This window comes from Schistocerca gregaria, chromosome 1, assembly GCF_023897955.1.
Source record: "Schistocerca gregaria isolate iqSchGreg1 chromosome 1, iqSchGreg1.2, whole genome shotgun sequence".
Lineage (NCBI taxonomy): Eukaryota > Metazoa > Arthropoda > Insecta > Orthoptera > Acrididae > Schistocerca > Schistocerca gregaria.
Genome location: NC_064920.1, coordinates 576706677 through 576729459, shown reverse-complemented (window position 1 = coordinate 576729459; position 22783 = coordinate 576706677). Strand labels below are relative to the sequence as shown.

At 38.0% G+C, this 22783-nt stretch overlaps 1 protein-coding gene across 1 annotated transcript in view; it reads right to left on the bottom strand.

Moving 5' to 3' along the window:
* LOC126356663 (uncharacterized protein KIAA0825 homolog) overlaps positions 1–22783 on the bottom strand; it is a 217822-nt gene that overhangs the window by 127612 nt on the left and 67427 nt on the right. Inside the window, exons 2-3 of the mRNA XM_050007389.1 lie at positions 14576–15126; positions 4867–5066 (exon numbers count right to left, since the gene is read on the bottom strand). Of these exons, the coding sequence (XP_049863346.1) occupies positions 4867–5066; positions 14576–15126 (751 nt within the window). The remainder of the gene's footprint in view (positions 1–4866; positions 5067–14575; positions 15127–22783) is intronic.

The window sequence follows — 22783 nt, the reverse complement described above, 5'->3', positions numbered from 1 at the left end:
AAGGAGAATTCCAATTACTAAATAAAGCACTGTATAAGATGAACTATGATCCAATGGACCAGTAATGGTTGCTCATCATCCCAGCACGCCTAAGTCAGCTATCCTGAAGTATTTTCATGAGACTCCAACATTTGGTCATCTACATCTACATCCATACTCTGCAAGCCACCTGATGTTGTGTGGCAGAGGGTACCTTGAGTACCTCTATCGGTTCTCCCTTCTATTCCAGTCTTGTGTTGTTCGTGGAAAGAAGGATTGTCAGTATGTCTCTGTGTGGGCTCTAATCTAGGATTCTTGAATCAGACAAAGGTGTCACTGGCCAGATTTCTACCAATCCATTAGACACCATGTCAGCTACTGTAAGGAATGCTAATAATGGAATAAGGTGCCGTAATTACCTCCAGGGTATATGGTACCAATTCCACCTGCAGGTGCATCTGCCACTGAATTAGAATCGACTATTCTGGAGGTTACCAAAGTTGACAAACAAGAACTGACGGGTAATAGTATGCACTGACTACCTTACTGCTGAAGCTCCAGAAATTGCAAAGTTCCTTGTAGAATCATGAAGCACCCTGAGAAGCGCTCTCTGATCATGGAAAAATTGTCCAATCAAAACTGCTATTGGAGATAATTTCAATTTGTACATTATCCACAGTATGACAACTATCTACCATTCACATACAAATGGCCACACTGAACAATAAAATTTTGGCAGATATGCTCTTGAAGTACATTAAAGTCAAAAAGAGAGATTGGGATACAATACTGCCTGACATGATATTCGCATACAACACAGTGAAACAAGACACTGCAGTTGTCACACCATTCTACCAGCTTCACAGTTGTGAGGCCAAAATGACAATGGATACACTGTTACCATTTCAGTTGGACCAATATCCAGGAGGACAACTGGAAAGACCTCATCACCAGGATCTTACAAGCAATACAGATGACTCATATACTGACCTTAGAGGCCCAGGAAGAAAGACTGAGAGTGCAATAGCACTAAGTGGTCAGTGAGATTAGTCCAAGAGACTTTTTACACCTCTCCAAAAAGTAGGACTATTGTATCAGAAAAATTACTGCAACACTACTTTGTGCCAAACTTTATTATTCACTGCCTGTTGGACATCAATAAATAGTTGAGAAATGTTCCCCTTCACCAAGAAAACAAAAGTGCAAAACGTCCTCCATGCCTCCATATGAAGCCCTACTATCTTCCAGAGGCACAGATTGGTGATGGGAGGTTCAATAAAACTGAATACCTGATCAATGATTGCGAAGCTTCGACTGGAGGGGCTACCTTTAACCCTCATTGTAGTGGAGAGGATGTGACAATGTCACCAGGACAGGTGATCTGCCTGTACTGCCATACAGAGGACCATTGACATGATCTAGATCCTGGGTTCTGTACTCAGCTCATATGATGTCTTCTGATAAAGTAGATCACTGTTCCTCCAGGAGAGGGAATAATTCAGTGAACTTTGGTGCATAGAGTGTGGTGTACTGGCTAGCATTGCTGGCTGCATGCTGGGGTCATTGATTCAAACACTACCACCAGCAATTATTTGCTATCTAACATTTATCATTTTTGGAAGGTTCTTGAAATATATTACATTTGTTATGTTTGTATAGATGGAATATTTGATGATTCTACAAATATCAGTATTCTGGAATATTTTATGATTGTGCAAATAACTGCACTCACCATCCAGCAGATCAGGTCTGTTTTGGCTGAACACTGGTATCAATAATAAATGTGCTTTCAGTTCTAAGAGTTACAATTCACTGACAACCTTGCCTTTGAATTTGGACTTGATTTTTGTTTTGACATGAAAATATACAACTCTGTACACATTCATACAATAATTGTTGATTGTTACATAAAATCATTGAAAATGATTTTGGAAAAGATTAATGTAAGAAGATAATCAATTAACTTTGATTTAAAGAAATGACCCATACCAATAATTAATATGATTTTGGCACCCCAATTCTTTCAAGCTGCCTTTCAACGAACAAAAGAAATTTTTTCATACAGATTACTTTATTGTTTCTCAAAACATTTGCCTTTAAGATTTTTGCATTTGTTGTAACCAGCTCTGGACATGTTTTTTCTCCACTCTGATGTTGGTACCTCAAAAACAAGGTTTTGAAAGGGTTTGACAGCTTCTTGAGGCGATGAAAATCACTGTTCAAGCAGTTTTGGTTCAACAGAAGGTAATAAAAACAAGTAATTAAGTTACAAGTTATGTAAAAATTGGCAATGGGACATTAATTATAAGTTTTTCACCACAAATAAGTGATTTCTTGAGGTGCAGAGAGTCATCTATCAATGTCAAGATGTTTTCATTGATTTCATTGATGATCTGTGGCAAACTGGTGTATAAAATGCAACATTTAATGTTCTTTTAGACTCTAAATCAATGCTCTTGACACATCCAATATAATCAGAGAAATAAAGGATCATTTTCTTAAGCACTGTACTAGCAATGAGTATCATAAATCAATGCATACAAATCCATATTTATGTGTCAATAGCTGCCACCACCCTTCACAGATCGTAGGTGCCCTTAAGACCTTTGTGTACAAAGAACACTGTATATCCGATAATGACAATTTGCGAGGAAAGCTCACACACCTCAATAGCATTTTTAAAGTAAATGGATATTCCCATCAACAAACTCGCAGAGCATTCAATGTGAATCCTAAAATTCAAGTGTGTGATCTGGAAGATTAGTGTTTTTGCATTATGCAGGTGATCTTTCCTCAAAGATAAGCCATGTTCTAGAGAAACACCATATTAAGGTGATCTTCAGCCTCCTACAAAGATTGCAGTGTTACTCAGCTCTTTGAAGGATGATTTACTGTTTCATAAGACTGATATGTATCAGATTCCTTGGAGAAATTGAAATAAATCATATACAAGTCAGAAAACATGTACCATTCATGAGAGATGATCCCAGTGATGTGAAGATTTTAACATCCACCTCCTCCTTTTGGTATTATACTTTCAAGGACGCCATAGAAATTAGACTGACCAATAACTTAGTAAATAGAGATAATGGTTTCAATTTGGATAAGACACACAGTCCAGCTCTTGGTGTAACTACATTGTACAGAAGTTATCAAGAATATATATCAATAAGTGCATCAAATGTCTGAATGTGTGTACCAAAAGTGATGCACGTGTAAGTGTACTTATTTGTTGCCAACCAGCATCTGTGACCCACATGTGCAGTACATTCGTGGTGTAGCATATAAGGCCACATTTGGCAACTTGTCACCAATCTTGTGACCCACTCTGAGGATGGATGGATAGTGTACAGTCAAAACATCAATTGGAAAAGTAGTATTTACATGGCTGCATGCCTAAAATTTAATGGATTTGCAGTTGTTTGTTGCCTAGTTGCTGGGTCATATGAATATATCCAAGTTTTCTCTCCTCTGATGAGATATACAGACTTTGCAATTCATCAGTTAAAATTTTGGATATTCCCTTCCGGCAGAGGTTCGAGTCCTCCCTCGGGCATGGTGTGTGTGTGTGTGTGTGTGTGTGTGTGTGTGTGTGTGTGTGTGTGTGTGTGTGTGTGTGTTTGTCCTTAGGGTAATTTAAATTAAGTAGTGTGTAAGTTTAGGGACTGATGACCTTAGCAGTTAAGTCCCATAAGATTTCACACACATTTGAACAATATTTCCTTACATCTGTGGATATGAGCCTTTTATTGAACTTCAAGAAACTGTTAGGACCTCAATGGGATGAGATCTTTTCACAGCAGGATGTTGATGCCAAGATAAATGTACTGTAGTAAGCACTAACACAACAAAATTTAAAAAATAGAAAACAGTTGTAAATAATCTTTTCTGAAAATGACTGATTGTCAAAAGTCCAACAAATAACTCTATGAAAATCTTGACATGTAATTGTCACTTCCATAACTATGGCTTCAAATGGTCACTGCAAGCAAAGTACTGTGTCAATTTCTGCCCTACCAGTTTTTTAACAATAATAAATGACATATTTTAAAAACAGTAATGTTAAGTCAGAAAAAGTCCATCTAATCTTGTGGTCATACATAAAAGCTTAAAATGTGACCCTCACATAATTATATTTTATTTTCCTGCTTACTGATGATGTCTGTCCAAACACATCTCATGCAAAATACTTTTCATCATCAATGATCTGAGACACTGTTCTATTACAAACAGAAAGCACTGTTTTTTACTTACAAAATCACCAAAAATAGTTCCATCACTGATAACTTCATAGTATCTCAACTTGGTCATTGCTTCATCACACTAGGGTTTTCCAGCAGCTCCACACCATTACACGACACTATCAGTGAGCAAAGGGTTTAAACCAAACCATCCAATAGTTAATGTAGAATACTATAATGTTATTTACACAGTGTTTATGCCAGGGAGTGGTCCAGTGACTGTCCCATTGAGCATATGATGTGATTTTATTTATGTAAGAATTTACTTGAATAAATTTTCTGTTTGTGGAATACAACATAATTATATTAATGATTATGATGAAACAAAACCTTGCTTGTAATAAAAAATACCTGAATATTTATTTATAGGGTGGAGGATAAAAAGAAATTAAAAAATGCCAGAATATTCTATGTCCAGAAGGCATCATAAATTTTCCACTGAAGTAAATTAGAAGATTGATAGTAATTATTACTCAATAATACTGAATCCACTTTGTTTCACTACACTTAAGTTTTCTCTCCTCATGGAATAATTTTACTAAAACCTCATATGTTTTTAACATATGTAGTCTTCTCTATATATTTGTCACTAGAAATAGCTAAAATTTTAAAAATTTCAAATGTACTATTAAGGTGAATAATTTACCTTGTATGTATAACCACCACATCTGAATAACAAATGAACCTCTTTCGCCCTCAAAAAATAGATGCTTATCCTCCCAATTAAGGCAGTCAGCATCTTGCAAAACATACAATGACAGAAGGCGACAGTGTAAGTCCAGGAGACGTTCAGCTAATGCCTCAGACATATCATGATAATGTCTGTAGCTGTTATAAAGAGTAACCCTGTATAAGAAAATAAGAAACAGTATGAGCAAATAAAGTTGTAGTGAATACTACAGCAAAACATGGTTTCAGGTTGTGTATTATATCTTTTTATGTGTCACCTATTCCTGTTCTGGGTGGAATGAATCAAAGCAAACTGAATGTAATTGGAACAAAACTTACATGCTGCAAGCAAGTTGCTTAAAATAAGTCATATTCTGGTGAAATAATTTAATTGGATAGATAAAAAATCTACTTGCCAAGCGGCAGCAGAAAACACACATAAAAGGTGGCTGTAATTGGCAAGCTTTCGGAGTCAGTGGCTCCTTCTTCAGTCAGAAGGGTTGAAAGGGAAGGAAGTGGGGTGAAGGAAAAAGGACTGAAGAGGTCTAGGAAAAGGGGCAGATTTCAGGAAAGTCACCCAGAACCATGGGCCAGTGGAGACTTACCGCATGGGATGTAAAGTGCGGCAAGTCTCCCTTGCCGCCGCGGGTCTGGCTGACTTTCCTGAAATCTACCCCTTTTCCTAGACCTCTCCAGTCCTTTTCCTTCACCCCTCTTCCTTCCCCTTCAACCCTTCTGCCCAAAGAAGGAGCCACTGTGTGGGGCGGCGAAGAAGTCGTCGAATGAGTTGTTTGAATGTTCATTTCACGTAACAGACTATTGCCGATGCAACATATGTGGGACGGCGAAGAAGTCGTTGTTTAATGTTGAATGAAAGTTGAACATTGCCACCTTAAATCACGCGAGCCTGGCAACTAATTTGGTGGCCAGTCAGAAAGCGAAGGGAAACTTACTGACCTTAGTTCCCAGTCTGCACGGCCACATTCCTGTACAGCCCAGCTAAACGAAAAATATCCATAGTTCTTCACGGGATTAGGGCTGCTTCAATAAAATTTAAAGTTCCAAACAAGATTTTATTATCTTAAAGGCTCACACAAATTACTCGAAACTTCTGAAAATGCTAAAGACATTAAATATTGTTAATTCAGCCAATCGTTTAATAGTTCAGAGGCGACTTCTACAGCAAGTTCCTCCCGAATAGTTCATTACTCTAACTAACGGTGCTCTATTAATAGTTCGCAATAATGTTAAAAAAAAAAATTAATGCTCGCCTTAAAAGTGGAGTTAGTCACCACTTGCCACGCGGAATTATACTTCACACGGACGGCACAATAACAGTTTGTTACCGAAGTCTAAACGATCCAGGACGGTGTACAGTCCTCGCGATTTTCAATGTCCGTTTACATTGCTAAGTACGCGCATGTCACAGCCCGCTATGACGTCACCCGAGGCGAGGCGCGATCGGACGTTAAGCTCGCGTGGACTAGGCGTTGGTCTAATGCGGAGTGAGCTTACTACTGCCTCTGCCGCTCTTTTTATATAGCTCCGGCGCGTACCGCCAAGAGAGCATCTGTTCTTTCCATTCCTATGCAGTTGCCTGCAGCCTCCAAATGATCGCTATCTCAGGCACATAATCTTAAATATCACATTTAATAATAGCTTTACAAACTTCTCAATTTTTGTATACATACATCTGAGCAGTACAGAAGCACGTAGAAAATCTCAGCCCGCTAAAATTAAAACTTTACTCTCTAGAATTTTTACAATGGAACCAACGGTAGATTGTTACCTCTGAACCATAGCTTTATCAAGACTTGTATCAGCTCTTAATTATGCTACAAGACTAAAACTTGGTGTAGCTTTGTTAATTGTCCTAACTGATCACTGGTCTTAAAGAATTTGTTTTATCATTAAAATTTAAAGTACTTAATCTACAATGCTTATGTACATTTTACTCACAAAAGTAGTTTTTACTAAATTACTAAAAAACTAGAAGAGGTAACTGATTGTGGTATTTCCATTATTATTATTAGGGTGAACTGAAGCATCCTACCAATTTTCAATATTGTAGCTCTATTATTTAGCGCCTCCTATTTTTCTTTCAAAACGTGAATTTTACGTAAACTACTAATTTTATAACATTAAGATTTGTTACCTGAAACATTATTACATAGAACTATACTTTAACAAAGTTTTACACACAAATCTTAATTTTTACTTTTATGTTAAATGTGGTGCAATACTATATGCAGGCGCGTTACGATGACGTGACGCTGCTAGCAGTGAACTAGGGTAAGTCCCGTGCACTCGCTCGCCTCTGTATCTTATACATGATACAGCGCTTGCTTTGCTTCAACTGGCTCCAAAAGCTTGCCAATTACAACCGTCTTTTACGTGTATATTCTGCCACTGCTTGGTCAGCTGATTTTTTTATCTGTCCAATTAATTGTTTTGTCAATAATTGATTGTTTTCATTGTCATATTCTGGTGAAACACACAAGACTACAGATTCTCTTACTGTCAAATATATGTGCCACTAACAAATAACTACTTTAATTTGTAAATATTTTTGAAAACCACACTGGACTAGAAGGAAAATTTTTCAGCTTTTATATTGAATGTAACTGTCAAAGTGGTACATTATTTCAGTGCCAAACTGAAACACCACTGTCACCAGGTGATCTGATGTACTGAAGTGCCGTGCCACTGTTTACTCCACTACAATTCCTTCTGAGCACATCAATCATCTGATGATAGTATCTTGGTATGATATTGATTCATCAAGCCACTTTGATATTCACATCCAATGAAATACCCTGAAAATGTCAAACAGAGAAAGCTTTAGTCTTATACATTGGGCCTACAGGATCCATGTCAAACTAGAATCAATAAGAATTAATAGAGGTTCATATGGTTCACTTCTGTGACATAAACTATTCACAATTGTTAATAAAATGTTATAACTGTGGAGAATCTCACTGAAGTTAGAAGGAACATTCATGATGCAAGAAAAACAGACTAAACTTCAATTTAATTAGAACTGAAAGAGACATGATGAAAAGAAAGCTAGACATTAAATATACCTTAACAGAGCTATAGAAAACAAATAAACTGGGAACCAAAGTAAGGGTTTTGGAAATGTGCTAGCATAAGCACCTTGTGAACAAATGGTTCTACATCCAATAACAACACACAGAATGTGATTGTGACTACTCAGAGAAATCGATTTCGAAAGCTTTTTCTTTGTGAAATTTCAGCCGTTGCACCTTCAGCCAGTTGATTTTGTCACTGTCCATACATACTTTCTTCTTAATAGTTATATCTTTCAAAGGCTAAGCTTTTAAAATCATCTTCTTATAGATGAGTGGCTTGAAATTTGTTCCCTTTCTTCTTTGCCACCCCAATAATTCTAATAAGACTTTCATCATCAAAAATATATTGTTCTTTCTTCATGGCATTACCTATACATGAGAAATCCTGGTCACAGGCCATGAAAGAGAGTCCTAATACAAAAAATTTCAGCTCAATTGTCTCAATATACAGCAACATAAGAGACAGATCAAAATTTCGATTCTGTCCCCCCACACGTATCACTATAGCATATCAATTTCTTTACATGAAGCAATTTTTTGTGATCCTCTACCTGCTTGTGCCTCTGTCCAGTAATACATGGAAGCTTTGTCTTCCACTTGATTGTGGATACAGAAATTGAAGCAGCTTAACTGCCTTAGATAGTATATCTCAGAAATTGGGAGTTTAGGCAATGAAAGAACACTCTGCAAATCAAATGCTATAACAAACATCTCAGGATCAGATCTGGTTAGTTCTACATCTTCCTTCATTTGGGACCTACCCTAGTTCAGCTCTTTGAAGGTGTAATTGATGTAACAGTTCCAGCATTTTCTTTTCATTTTCATCAGTTGAAACAGCTATTTCTGTTTTCTTAATTTCACAACTTTTACACATATCAGAATGCACTGGATGGAATGAAAGATTGAAATCTGGGGTAAATACCTAACTACAAAGAGATTCCTTTACTGGGATGTAATCTCATTCTTTACATCAATCCAAATACGAATGATACATTTTGGCAATGTTCAGTTCGGGATTAAGGTATTCTTGATTTGGATTGTCCTTTCTGGAAACTAAACTTCTTGTAATTGGCAGCAACATGTCCATCTTCTATACATTTCGTTTCCACAAATCAGGATTCCTTGTTCTCTTTCAACCCTTTTTTCGAATAGTAGGAGGGTCACATCCAGATCAGCAATTTCATCTCCTTCAATGACAGAAACTGTTGTTTTAGTTGATGTACTTGCACTTGTCTGTCATTTCCAGGATCTGTGGGAGTAGTGTTACCTCTTTTACTTTTGTGTATCATTCGTGGATGCTGACACAGCAGATGCATGTAGTCTTGCTGTTTCAGCACTGGTTTGTCTCCCCACATTTCTCTTTTTAAGCTTCTTTTTGGGGGTTCCATAATCAGAGTCATCTTTGTATGAAGAAGCATGCGGAACATATTCTTGATCAGAACCAGAATCTCTCAGATTTTCTTCACTAAATGAATCCATAGTGAGTTACACCAATTATGCACTCAATTAATTTCAAAATAGTTGTCTACAAGTTACACCACAAATGTTTTACTCCTGAATGTTACCTGAAAGAAGTATAAAAATGATAGGCTATAAGAACAGTGTAATGACATAAAAAAAACATAAAAATATTTTTTAAAAATGGATATTTGTGGGTAACACTGTTTCTGCACCAAACCCCACAACTCTGACTCCACAGGAACACCTTCACAACGTCAAACACTTGCTTCAGAAGCTGGCAGCAAAAGGACCAAACTCTCGGCTAGTGGACTCAAACCAATAATTCAGGAAAAGATAGACTGCTACTCGCCATAAAGAAGACACATTCAGTTGCAGACAGAATTAAAAGTCACTTACACAAAGCTTTCAGCCACAGCCTGCACCAGCAAAAGAGAAACAAATACCATTTGAAGACACAAGCAAGCACACTCACACACACATGACTGCCAGCTCCCCCACCCACTCACCACTATCCCTTCCCATTCCCCTCCCCTTCCACATTGCTGCTGCTATCCCATGTAATAGTTGCAGACTGGCCTGCACTGATGGTTTTGGTGGTCATTTGTGCGTAAGGTGTGCTTGCTCGCGCGTATGAAAGATGTGTGTTTCTCCGTTTCTCTTTTGTTGATGAAGGCTGTGACCAAAAGCTTTGTGTGTCTTTTAATTTAGTCTGTCTGCGACTTAACGTGTCTTCTCTATGGTAAGTAGCAGTCAATCTTTCCCTACATTTTTGATATCCCTACATGGAGTTTCCATTACTTGGACTTAAACCAGTGGAAGAGTGTTCATGGTAATTAATAACATGCAGTTATCCATGAACGTCAAAGACCTACAAGTGTTTCCATATAAGATCAACTATCATGGCCACTTCATAACAACACTGGTTGAACTCTCTTAACAAGTGAACCAGCTACAGTGCTAAAGAATGCATTTCAAATGATCACAAATTAACAAGCCCTCCAGGAAGATTGAATTAATCAACCACCATGCTCGGCAACATACTACCCATGATCTACTACTGTTAGTAATGACTGATGCATTCCCTCATGGTCCTGTCCCATAACCACCATATTCCATGTGCTTCTACTATCTTTTCCATCTTCAAGCAAAACTAATCTCACACTAAATGGGAGACCCACACTATCATCTATGTAGTCCAAAAATTTCAGTTATTCTTTATGGTCAGAAATTTTTATCTTGTCATGGACCAATAGGCATAGCTTACCATCTTCAGCCTCAAACATTGTTTACAACCAAAATGCCCAACACTTCCAGCAAAGTATTTGTCTCATTTTCATTGTTTTATACACTATTGGTCAGTGAAGTTACATGCTAACGGGGATGCTCTGTCCCAGTTCCCCAACTCTTCTTCTAGCCAACAGAAATTGGTATGTTTCCAGCTTAATTCAGATCTGGGTTTGACCATTTCAGCTTTACCACTGAACATCATGATGTCATGGCCACCACCTGCAAGGGCCACACATTAATGCCATCTCACTCACTTTGCACAACACTGATGCCCAGAGACAACTGTTTATACCATTTTCCACCCCTAATGGTCACAGGGAAATCAACTTTATCTAAGCCAAGAGGTTCCATTGCAGCCCTCAGGAGGGTCACTGTCACATTCTGATTCCTCCTTCCCTTTGGCTGTGAGTGCAACACCTCCTGTACAGTGCACTCTGGGATGTGACCTGTAAGAAAGGCTGAGCACACAGTACACATTCTGCTCCAGTATTGGTTCACACATCATGTACTTCTTCCATCAATGTTCTGTCTGTCAGGCCCATCAAGCTGCACCTACCCAACAGTTCTCTGCCTGGCCTGACACTGTACAGTCCTGGGAGTATATTCACGTAGATTTCACTGTCCCATTTTTTGGTACCATCTGATTTGTTGTAGATTTATTCATATTCTCATGTCCCTTTTGTCTTCCACATGTCCCTGGTCACTTCTGTCACTATCATCATGGCCATGGAAAATATCTTTGCTCCTGAAGGCATCCCACACACTTTGGTTTCCTATGATTGACTAGTTTTGTCCCCATAACAGGATTCAACACCTTCATACTGCACCCTTTCACCTGACCCTTTACAATTCTGTGGAACACTTTATCCACCCTTTCAAGAGCCATCTCCACAAGTAAATGATATCCAACACTGCATCTAGTTTTCTGGCATCTTACAGGAGTACTCTATTGAAGACAAAGCCCAGTGTAGTGGCTTCATGCCCACCTCCATCGCACCCATGCTGAGTCTTTGACGAGGGAAGTTTTCACCAAAACACCTCCTTTCCATGTGAGCACTCCAGAATGCAGCCATGAGTTCAGGTGTCACCCAACCTGGATCTGCATGAGGATCTCCAACCATCACAGGTCTGTAATGTACGAGGTGTGGCTGTAAAATAATGGGACTGATGCTGCCACAGAGGAATTCCACATGTACCAATGACCAATGAGCAGTAGCTGTGAAGTTTGAAGCCTTCTCAGTCAAATGTGGCATCTCTGCTGTCTGTAGACAAATCAGTTGGCCATGGCCTTTGTTTGTGTAGGAGCTGTTATTTTGTTTTTCCAGAAAAATAATTGTCATAAGAATAAACGCTTACTTTGGGGACATACCACAGTGTGTGCTAATAAGTTTCTAGCAAAATACAGCATCACAGTGATAGACCACCCACCTTATTTGCTGACCTAGCACCATTAGACTTTCTGTATTCCCAAAGGTCAAATGTGCAAGGAACAAGATTTTAGTCTGTTGAGGCAGAGAAAAAAAAGCAGGATGCATCATCAAGAAGCTCACAGATGAAGACTTCCAGTACCGTTTCCCTGAATAGAAAATTCAGATGGAGCTTTGTAGGGCTAGAGAAGGGGAGTATATTGAGGGTGACAATAACTAAATCTGTACGTTTCTGAAATAAAACATTTCCCAGCAACAGTTACATTATTTTAGAGCCACACTTAGCATATTGTGGCCTCCACACATGGCTCCTGCAGCATCATCAAAATCAGCTTTGTCTCCACCATGCTGGTCAGCAGCTGCCTGTTTCTTTATCTCATGGCAGACCCACTGGTCCCATTGCAGCTCATGCAACTTCCATTGAGATTAATCCTGCCCCAGACTTCTGCACCAATATCCATGGACACAAACCCACTGCTCTTACCTGTGGTAGCTGCAGTCTGAACACATACCACCTCTGATGAGGCTACATCTGGCTGACTCCTGCATATAAGTTGGCCCAGGACCAGTCTGAGCAACTGAAATTCTATCACAATATTGATGCTGTGGGAGTGTGTGCTGCTGTCTATTGGTATGGTCCTTGCTGTAGACTTGGTTTACAGGTGTCTATTCAGACTCTGATAGTAACAGTCAGGGCAAGTCTCTATTACTATTGAGTGTAGACCCCATTATGAAAATGTGATACATTGTTTGGCACATGTCTGTTTTGGTTCCTATTTAAACATGATGTAGAAACTTACACAAGGATGTATGAATAATACCAAGAGAGACACCATATTATGTGGGAAATGAAAATGGGCATTCAGCAGGATTCCATCATGGTCTCATTTCTCTTCTTGCTCTATGTTAAAGATCTACCACTTTATTTGAAACAGGGGTAGAATTAGTCATTTTTGCAGATAATGCAAGTATTATTGTCAAGCCAAGTAAAGAAACCTCCATAGGGAAAATAGTAAATGATGTTTTCATTAAGCTTATTAACTGGTATAGCACACATGAAATAGCTTCAAATTTGGAAAAATCACTGATCATCCAGTATGGTACTGTGAAAAATATCCCAACTACTATTTATGTAGTGCATTAACAAAGAGAATAAACAGGGTAGAAAGTTGTAAGTTCTTGAGTATGCACATTGACAAAAATTTGAACTGGAAAAATCATAAAGTAGACCTATTAAAATATTTGGGTTTAGCTACTTTTGTCTTAAGAATATTTGCCTACTTCGGGGACACAAAATCAGTTGACACTGTAAGCATATTTTCATTCATTTGCATCCTATGAAATAATATTTTGGGGTAAACCTTCATCAGGGCAAAAAAAAAAATTCATCAAAAAAAGAACTGTGTGTGGGATTTGCACATGTACATCTTGCCAGGCATCTCTATAAGTAACTGGGAATATTAACCACATGCCACAAGTACATTTATTCACTGACAAAATTTGTTGTTAACAGTCCATTGTGATTTTGTAGTAATAGAAATAATCATTGATGCAATACTAGAAAGAGAAAGTGATTTGCATTTTTCTTTAGTGACTCTACCTTGGCACAGAAATTATTGAAATAAACTACCAGAAAACTCATTGATAATCTGCCTCTGGAAGCAAGATGTCTGGCAGAGAGCAGAAGTGTTTCCAATGTAGATGAAACTTGTCTCTCCTTACACATCATACAGGAATTCTTGAACAGTAAACAGTTGTCACTTATAACCATTCAAAATTTTGAAATCTTTTGTCAGTTGTTGAATTCCACATTGCAATGTTTACCACAAATATGACTTATGGAGCACAGAACACTACCTGCCTTTCTCCTGCAGCTAGTACCAGAGAAGCTAATGTTATTTCTTTTACATTTCTTAAATGATATCTGTTTGATAATGACCCAAATCAATACTGTTCTATTCTTTTTATATTCTGTCCCCTCCCCCTTTTTTTAAAGAAAAAAGATATGTTAGTTCTATTTGTAAGCAGTTTCCATTTTTAAAGCACAGCTAGGCTACGTTTCATGACATTCCTGATAACGACATTCATATATTCATATTTTAACACAATAATAAAACAATTCTGATGAAACACTGATCTCAAATCCAACAAACATATAAATATTATGGCTGTGAAATACATAAAATATTATCCTTCGTTGTCCCTGGAAATCAAATAACAGATTGAGATTCATCCTAAGGGAATAATATTTCTGTTGCTGAAAATTACAAACATGAATAAAATAAAATTGAAGACATTTACACTCAGTTGAAATGAATTTACAAATAAATAACAAGGTCTTATATGTCTCCAAGATATAGAGTAAAAATAAAAATGTTAGAATTAGTTAACTTAAGTATTTCTAAACATTAATACTGACTTGTCATCTGATTTTGGAGATCCCGTTTCCTCTGCTCTTTTTTTAAGTTGCTCATTATAGCACCATAAGCAGTTTTTTATGACTGCTGCAGCACCAAGTGTTCCTGTAAGTACAGTAAGGTCAGCATGGTCAAGTGCTTCTTGACTTAGTGTGTGTAGGTGTTCAAGCATTTGCCCAGCTGAGCTAGTTACAACTGACAGAAATTCTTGTGGGCTGGAAGTGGTTGCAACACCACCACATCCACGGTCATCTTCATTGTTGTCATTATCTTCTGAGACTACATTTCCAAGAAGACCTGATGGTCGTTGATAGGCAGCAACATAGGCCTCTTCCCACCAGATGACCAATTTTACTGCAGCAAAAGATGAGTAATGAGGAAAATCCAATAAACCTCCAACTACTCCAGGACACAAATTCTCTTGAAGTACTGTCTGATGATCCTGATAATATGCTAAATCTCGTTGAAGAAGAATTCGAACTCGGTCCATAAGATTCCCATCTTCCATAATCTCCATAGCTGACTTTTGTGAGTAGCAAATCACGTAGGTGAGCTGTGCAGAAAGGATAATATGCATCAGACTTTGATGCCTGTGTACTAGTTGTATAATAATAATAAGGCATAATTTTTATTATTAGTATTATTATTATTAATTGGCTTGCTCATTTTTGCATGTTATTTACAACATGATGATAACTGACCAATAATCTACTGGTAAGTTAACTATGTTCTCCCACAACCTATTATACAAGTATTCTGCTCTGATTTGGAATTCAAGTTAGAAAACTAAGCTTCTTGTTTGTAAATTTACTTATTGTTCAACACTTTCTCCATACCTTGAGCAGTTATCTTCTACTGTCACAATATTTGTATTCCATCCATGATTTTCTAATGTCTTACTAAATATTATGCAGTAGCACTCGATTCCATCGATTCATGAATCTACATTTTATCACTTATGCATAATTCTGGTGTTACTTAAGTAATTAGGTTAATATGTGCAGCAGTTATTGTGTACAGTTTTGTAACTGACCTACAACCAGGAAACAAACTAAAATAACTATAGGTAAGGTAAAGCTGTCATCCACCTGAAGGTTGGCTTGAACAATATAGTGCTTTATTAGGAGTGCTCATACTGCAGATGATTCATCCTGGCCTCTGGCCTTTGAATTGACTAACACTGCTAGCTAAAGGAGAGGGGAGGGGGGGGGGGGGGTGGCTACAGTTCATTGTTGTCTCTGCAGAACAATACGCCGTAGCACTTTTCGCATTAACAAATATTGACATAACTGAAAGAAGTGATATGTGAACCCAAAACTTTCATGTCTGTTGTCTTGTACTTCACCCTTCACCCTTTTTCTTTTTAAGCATGCACCTTTTTAATCTAGTTAACAGATAATTGGTTTACAGCAGAGTTTTTTTATTTTCCAAAAGTTTTTGACACTGTCACTCATGGGATATTATTTGATAAACTGCAATTTTATGGATTAACAGAAAATGCTGCTGAAATATTATGAAATTACAAATGTGTTGTTGAAATCTTATTTAAGTAATGCAATGCAGAAAGTAGTTGTTAATGGCAAAGAGTCTGACTTCCAGTACAAGAGGTTATTCCTAAGGGTTCAGTGCTAGGTCCAGTCTTATCTATTATTTATATCGATGTCTTGTCCTATATTGTAATGAGACAATTAATTTATTGATCATCTGCCTGCATAACATCTGAAACAACAAGGCTGTTGAAATATGAAATACACTGTTCAGTCAGATTAATGTCACCACATGTCAAAAGCCTGAACAGCCACCCTTTGCAGTGTGGTACACTGTGAGGCAAGCAGGAGGAGAATCAATGAGGTTCTGGAAGGTGTGGAGCCATACTGACTCCAGTGCCATGGACAGCTGTACTACGTTTTTCGGGTGAGGACCCATGGTGTGAACAGCCTGACAGCCCAATCAAGGTGGTCTCACAGATTCTCGATAGGGTTTAAATTCATTGAGGTTGGTGCCCATGGGCATACATAAATTCATCCTGGTGTTCTCTAAATCACACACATACACTGCAAGCTATGTGGCATTTTGCATTATCCTGCTCATAGATGCCATCATTTTGAGGAACAATAAACTGCATGTAGGAGTGACAACATTTTCCAAGGGATAGATTATTACTTCAGTTGATCCATTGTGCCTTCTAGAAGGATGAGATCAACCAGGGAATGTCAAAAAACACTCCCCTCATCCAGGCCTGAACCCGTCCAACAATAACTGCAGAATGTACCCTTTCAGATATTTCAAGCTGTACATGCCAATAGCCATCTGTCAGACGGAGCATAAAATTGATTCATTCGAAAATGCCACCTGTCGGCACTCAGTGGTGGATGTCCAGCTGTGGTACTAGCATGAAAATTCCAGCCTTCTTCATTTATGAACAGCAGTCAGAACCAGGCACCTGATGTGGAGGCCCATGTGCAGCAATTTCACTGAGCATTATTGAGAAGACACTGTTGGCAGCCCCTAGGTTCATCTACATCCATACTCTACAAACCACCATTAAATGCATGGCAAATAGTAAATCTCACTGTATTATTAGAGTTCCTTCCCATTCCATTCACATATGAAGCACGGAAAATCATTGTTTGAATGATTCTGTGCGTGCTGTGATTATTCTAATCTTATCCACACGATCCCTACATGAGCATATTATTAGAATCATCATATAAAGCTAGTTCTTGAAACTTTGTTGGTAAACTTTCTGGGGATAGTTTATGCCTATCTTCAACAGTCTGCCAGTTCAGTTTCTTTAGCATTCTGTACCACTTTCGCATGAGTCAGACCAACTTGTGAACATTCATGCTGCCCTTCTCTGTATATGTCCAATATCCCCTGTTAGTCCTCTTTGGTAAGGGTCCCACACACTTTAGCAATATCCTAGAATCGGTCACACATGTGATTTGTAAGCAATCTCCTTTGTAGACAAATTGCACTTTCCCAGTATTCTACCAATAAACTGAAGTCTACCACCTGCTTTACCCATAACTGAATCTATGTGTTTGTTTAATTTCATATCCTTACAAAGTCTTACACCCAGGTATTTGTATGAGTTGGCCAATTACAAGTGTGACTCACTGACATTATAGCCTTAGGATATTACATTTTTTTCATTTTGTGAAGTGCACAGTTTTCCTTTTCTGAATCTTTAAAGCAAGTTGCCAATCTTTGCACCACTTTGAAATCTTATAAGGATCTGACTGAATATTTATTCAGCTTCTTTCAGTCAGTACTTTATTATAGATAACTGCATCAACTGCAAACAGTCAAGAGATAATATTAACGTTGTCTGCAACATCATTAATATAGAACATGAACAGCAAAGGTCCCAACACACACTACCTGGAGCACACCCAAAATTACTTCTACCCTCCATCCAAGGTAACATGGTGCATCCTCCCTACCACCAAATCCTCAATTTCACTTGGTACCCATATGATCATAATTTTGATAATAAGCATAGATGTATTACACATTGTCTGGAAATCAAGAAATACTGAACCTACTTGACTGCCTTGATCCAAAGGTTACAGTATGTCGTGAGAAAAGTAAGATCTGAGTTTACAAGATCAGTGTTTTTGGAATCCATGCTGGTTGGCATGGAGGTCATTCTGTTCAAGATATCTCATTACATTCAAGCTCAGAAAATGTTCTAAGATTCTACAACAAATGAACATCAAGGGTACTGGGTGGTAGTTTTGAGGATCACTTCTACTACCCTTCTTGTAGACAGATGTGCCCTGTGCTTTCTTCCAACTAGTGGAACAGTTTCCTGTTAGAGGAATCTATGATAGATCATAGTTAAAAGAGGGTCTAACTCAACTGCAAATTCAGCATCGAATCTGATAGGGATTTGTCTGATAGGCATTTGCTCAGGACCTGGAGCTCTGTTTAATTTCAACCATTTCAGCTGTTTCTCAACACCACTGGCACTAATACTGATTTATCATCTTTTCAGTGGTATAAGAGTTCCTTTGTGGTAATGCTCCTATGTTTTCCTTTGTAAAGAGACATTAGAAAACAGAGTTGCATTTCAGCTGTTGCTTTGCTGCTCTGTTTCAGTTCCTGTCTCATTTGCTGAGGACTGGACACTAACTTTGGCCAATCTGGATGGTCAGTTGCTCAACAGTTGCATATTTGTTCACCTGTACATATTTACCCCTAATGGGCCATGGTACATCACATTTGCCTTGGTGCCATTTTGAATTGTGCCATTTTGCCATCTACAGTATATTTAACCATGGTGGCACATAAATAGTTTACAAATTTAGCTGCTTTTGAAATGCTTCCACTCTTGGCCTGGAAGCCAATGATTATGCCCTTTTGGAAGTAAGATAAATCACTTCATTTCTGCATTATGACAATGACTGCCCTGTTTTCCACATTCATTTAGTAAACTTTGTACAGCCTTCACTGCTAGTGCTACTTCCTGCCATCAGTGAGTGGTTCTTGCCCACTGATGTTGAACAGAGGCAGTGGACACATTACTGTGACTGCACTGTATAGATCAGATTGCTGATAATGTTGAAGCTTAGTGTAATGCAAAATCCCTCTGTATGAATCTGAGCACATATCTGATATAGTCCTTGCTGCCACTTTGAAAAATTCCCATGTCTTTGTTTTGCAGAGCAGAATCATACTTTTCTCTTGGGTTTTGCTAAAAAATATCCATGAATAATACAATATTATCAGGGAATTGCAGACACCAAAAGGGGAAACCTAAGGTGGTTTAGTTAGATTGAGCAAATTTGCTTTGGGTAAAGGCAGACAATCGCACAGAGATCAGGCATTTCACCCACCATATGCACCCCCTGATGAAACCCGACAACAAAACAACAGAAAAAGAAGGCACACTTGGAGCTCCTCAACAAACTACAAGAAATTAGAATGAAGGTTCCTGAAGATGCAAAAAATTACAAATTAGGAAAACATCATCTCTGTGGTGGATTCTGGGGGCTTATGACTGTCCCAGATTTGTCAAGTACAAGAATGTTAATCTATAACCTTTTTGAGTGAAGTCGGGTAAACAATTTTTTAATAAAAAAACATACAAATGATGTAATGAAAGCCAACTAATCTTCTTGTAATCAGTAATAACTGCCCTTACATATTTCCCTGTTTCAGGCATAATCTCTTAAATGCTTTGTTTTGAAAAGCAAAATAAACCGCTCAAACTGGTATATGAGTCACCTAATAACAGATGATTGCCAATCTTATCACTGCAGAAACTGTTCTGCATAAGACTAGCTCACCAAGAGAGACAATTTCTCAATTTCCCAAGCACCAAATAAATATCTTGCTGTGACATTCTTCTCAAATTTGCAAATAAAATGTTACAACCACTGTGTATTTCACACATACAGTACATCCATTATTTATATACATTTTATCCACAGTTACCTTTGTGTTTTATTTTCTTGTCACATTTTATCATAATAAATGCAGCACAAAATGTCAAGCAAAGAAATGGATGCATACCAGTCTGCTTGAACAAAATTCACAAATGTACCACAACTCCCATCGTATCACTCCCACAAGGACTGCAAAGAAAAGATTAGTTTCATTACAACTAGCATGGAGGCATTTAAGCAATCATTCTTCCCACACTTGCACATGGGAATGGAACAGTAAGAAGCCCTAATGACTTGCACAATGGCAAATACTTTACAGTGGTTTGCAGAGAATGGATGTACATGTAGAAGTAGAGTGAGGCAGTGTGGATACAACAGCATTCATATGTGAAGTACATTCTTTCCACAGATTTTTTTTTGCATGCCCCTTTGTTCCCACACATCTGCAGATTAGGACAGAGGCAATGTGACAATGTATCTTATGATGTAGAAAGGAGAGACCAAAAGGGTTTCTGTTTGAAGGTCCTACACTCAAGAATCAGTTTGTCAGTCAGAGAAAATCACCATGAGTATGATGGGGTGGAGAGCACTTCTGAACAGCAAGTTGGAGGCATCCCAGATATGCTCAATAATGTTCACATCTGGGGAGTTTGGCTGCCAGCAGAGGTGTTTAAACACAGAAGAGTGTTCATGGAGTCACTCTGTAGCAATTCTAGATGTTTGGGGTGTCTCGTTGTCCTCCTGGAATCGCCCAAGTCCATCTGAATGCACAATGGATATGAATGGTTGCAAGTGATCAGACATAATGCTTATGTGTGTGTCACCTGTCAGAGTCATACCTAAACATATCAAGGGTCCCATATCATTGCAACTGTACACGCCCCACATGATTACAGCACCTCCACCAGCTTGAACAGTTCCCTGCTGATATGCAGGGTCCATGGATTCATGAGGTTGTCTCTATATCCATACACATTCATCCACTCAATAGAATTTGAAACAAGACTCCTTCAACCAGGCAACATGCTTCCAGTCATCATCAGTCCAATGCCGGTGTTGACAGGCCCAGGCGAAGTGTAAAGCCTTGTGTCGTGCAGTCATCAAGGATACACGAGTGGGCCTTTGGCTCCGAAAGTCCATATTGATGATGTTTCATTCAATGGTTCACACACTGACACTTTTTGATGGCCAGCATTGAAATCGGTAGCAATTTGCGGAAAGGTCGCACTTCTGTCACATTGAACGATTCTCTTCAGTCATCATTGGTACCGTTTCTGAAGGATCTTTTTCTGGCTGCAGTAATGTTGGAGATTTGATGTTTTATCAGATTCCTGATATTCGTGGTACATGTAAACTTCTGATCATTGGTATTTCTGGGCAGCATGGCTAGCGCAGAAGACACTTTGCCGCCTTAGACTACTGTGCCTGGCAAGACTCCAAGCACGTCGTCAACTCTCTTGTGATGGCACAGACACCAGGTGGAATACCTCATGCAATAATAAAACACACAAAATGTGACTTGGCCCCTAATAATTTTGTACACAATGATTAAGACTTTATATTCTGAACAATTGACCTGGATACCAAAAGTGCATATAATTCTACTAATAAAGCTTGTTAATTTATATTCAAAATTAGATTTCACTTCCATTCAATGAAATTGTTTACTTCCAAACTTTGACTACAAAATACATGGAAAAACCTTCTATCCACACCATATCCCGAAGGATAACAAGGTAAAAAGGCTTTGGTTTATGTTCAACTGGTAACTTTACGTACAAGTAAGGAATTATTGGAAACAAGTGCGAAAAGGTGGCCATACATTTCTAAATTAACTTGCAGTGGATAAATTAATCACTGTATTGTGCAGAGCAATGCAATCAGAGTATCGAATGAAATTTCCACACATTCACGTAAGTCAGAGTTTGCAGAACACATAAAACTTTTGAATCCTTGCAGAGATTTCTAAGTTCCACCAAAATCCATTTAAAGTACCTTCGCTGCTCCAGCACCAAAGATCTGAAGCCCCTGTTCACTCCTCCAATGATAGTGACAAAAAGACTACAAGGCTTCTCAGCTTACCTCCTCCAGAGCTTGGTCACATGACTGTTGTAGTCAAGTTCATTACTTTCTGTGGCCCACCTCATCGGAATACACTGTTTTGTATATGTTATAAATTGTTAATGCGTATATTCTTGAATCTATTTATGCGAACATCTTATTGCATAACTAATGTCTACACTGTGTCCTTTTAATTTACTATATTACTTCTGCTTTGAAAGGAAATCTCTGAAGGAAGTCAAATTTATGTCCATATTTTACTTATTGCTGTGGCAGTATGAGACTCAAAGCACATTTCTTAATGTTTTTACGAACATAACAAATCATATTTAAATAAATTATTACATCTTAAATCTCTGTTTCACTGTCAACATGCTAACAGTAAATAAGCGTGTACCGAATCATGTTTTATCACAGTTTAATAAAATTGTGAATAGTTTAATAACTTGTTTTCATGCATCATAAGGAAACGAACATTTAAACTTCAGTGATTGCTAGACTTGTTACCACATAAATATATAATAATTTGTATTTATGTCTTCTGCTCTAATTCCAGAAGATGCCTTATATTTGCTGTATCTCAACAGTAGGCAGTTTTGGCAATTTTATTAGATATACAATAATTTTGATGCACTCAGTTTTCAGGCAATGTTGACTTTCACCTCCGTATAATGCCCAAAAGATTGGCCACGCCATTCATTTTGTCACATATTCTTATGGCCTTTTTTTCTGTAAGTTAAATACTTTGTCCGTGCT